The sequence below is a fragment of the Parus major genome, chromosome 14 (assembly GCF_001522545.3).
Source record: "Parus major isolate Abel chromosome 14, Parus_major1.1, whole genome shotgun sequence".
Taxonomy (NCBI): domain Eukaryota; kingdom Metazoa; phylum Chordata; class Aves; order Passeriformes; family Paridae; genus Parus; species Parus major.
The window spans coordinates 6,607,519-6,608,941 of NC_031783.1; the positions used below are offsets into that span (position 1 = coordinate 6,607,519).

Here is a 1,423-nt window from a genome sequence, read left to right on the forward strand (position 1 = left end):
TGCGCTCTGGGATGACCCTGCCTGAGCAGGGAAGCAGCATCAGATGAGCCCTGCGGTCCCTTCCAACCTGACCCGGTCTGTGGTTCTGTGCCGGGGCCGGTGCACAGCGCCAGGCCCACCCCCCACACCGCCCTCCCCGGAGCCCGCACACCCTCCCGCCAGCCCGGGGAGCTGCTCCGCGGGCCGGGGCAGCGACAGAGCTGCCGGCCGCCCCCAGGACGCGCCCGCCGCAGCCGGAGGGGAAGGGGCGGGCGCTGGCAGCTGCCCTCACCTCCTCGGCGGGGCTGGTGTTGAGCACGAGCACGAGGCTGGCGGGCTCACAGTAGAGGCGCAGGAAGCGCAGCAGCAGGCGGTCGATGCCGAGCCCGCGGGCGCACACGGCGAGCCCATCGCGGTGGAACAGCTCCAGGAAGATCTGGCTCTCATGCTCCAGCAGCGCCGCCATCGCGGCACCGCTCCCGCGCAGGCGCGCGCGCCCCAGGAGCGCCCCCTGCTGAGCCCGCGCGCGCGGTCCTCCAAGCCCGGCGGTTTCCCGCCCCGCGAGGGTCCCTGAGGGAAATGTCCGTCCCCTCACGCATACCCACAGCGGGCGGGGACGGGACCCCACACACGGGCTCCTGCTGCGGCCAGATGAGCTCCTGCTGCGGCCAGATGAGGCCCCGCTTCTCCCCGCGCGGGGCGTGTGTGCTGAGTGGTAATGCGAACTGGCCGGTCTTCTCCAATTATTTTGGAGACCCCGCCTGACATTCCCTCAGGAGAGGTTTGGGTTAGATATTAGAAAAAGGTTTTTCATCCATAGGATGGGGTCTGAACAGGCTCCCGAGGGCAGTGGTCAAGGCCCCAAGGCTGACAGCTCTAGGAGCATTTGGACAGCGCTCTCAGGCTCTGGGCGGAATCGTTGGAGTGTCCTGCGCAGGGCCAGGAGTTGGATCGATGATTCTTGTGGGTCCTTCCTACTCAGAAAATTCTGTGATTCCGTTATTTTTTACTGGGTATCTGCATTTTTAAAGCACCAAACCCAAACTCTCCTGATCACTCCTCTCACGAGGCATCGGCATCTCGCCGTTTCCCTGGTGCCCGCCCCAGAAAAGGCTGTTTGTGCCCACAGGGGTGAAGGCACTCCTCAGGCCTGCTTTCAGAAACAACTGGAAATGTAGGGCACTCCTCAGACTTCCCTTCCAATTCAGCCGAGCATCATGGAATCACAGAAGGGCTTGGGATGGAAAGGACCCTCATATCTCCCAGTTCCACACCCGGCCATGGCAGGGACACCTCCCTTTATCCCAGGCTGCTCATAGCCCCCGGGGTGGTTCAGCTGGGTCAGAATCCCCCTCTGGATAGGGAAGAAAGCTGCCAGCTTTGTGTGCAGGGCTTCTGGGCAGGGTAGCAGCTCACCGCCCGCTCCTTCCATCCTGGGAACCTG

General features: G+C 64.2%; 1 protein-coding gene across 1 annotated transcript in view; it reads right to left on the minus strand.

The window, feature by feature from the left end:
• ERCC4 (ERCC excision repair 4, endonuclease catalytic subunit) overlaps positions 1 to 455 on the minus strand; it is a 16,230-nt gene extending 15,775 nt beyond the window's left edge. Inside the window, exon 1 of the mRNA XM_015643291.2 lies at positions 272 to 455. Within this exon, the coding sequence (XP_015498777.1) occupies positions 272 to 445 (174 nt within the window). The 5' untranslated portion in view covers positions 446 to 455. The remainder of the gene's footprint in view (positions 1 to 271) is intronic.
• Positions 456 to 1,423: the final 968 nt, after the last annotated feature.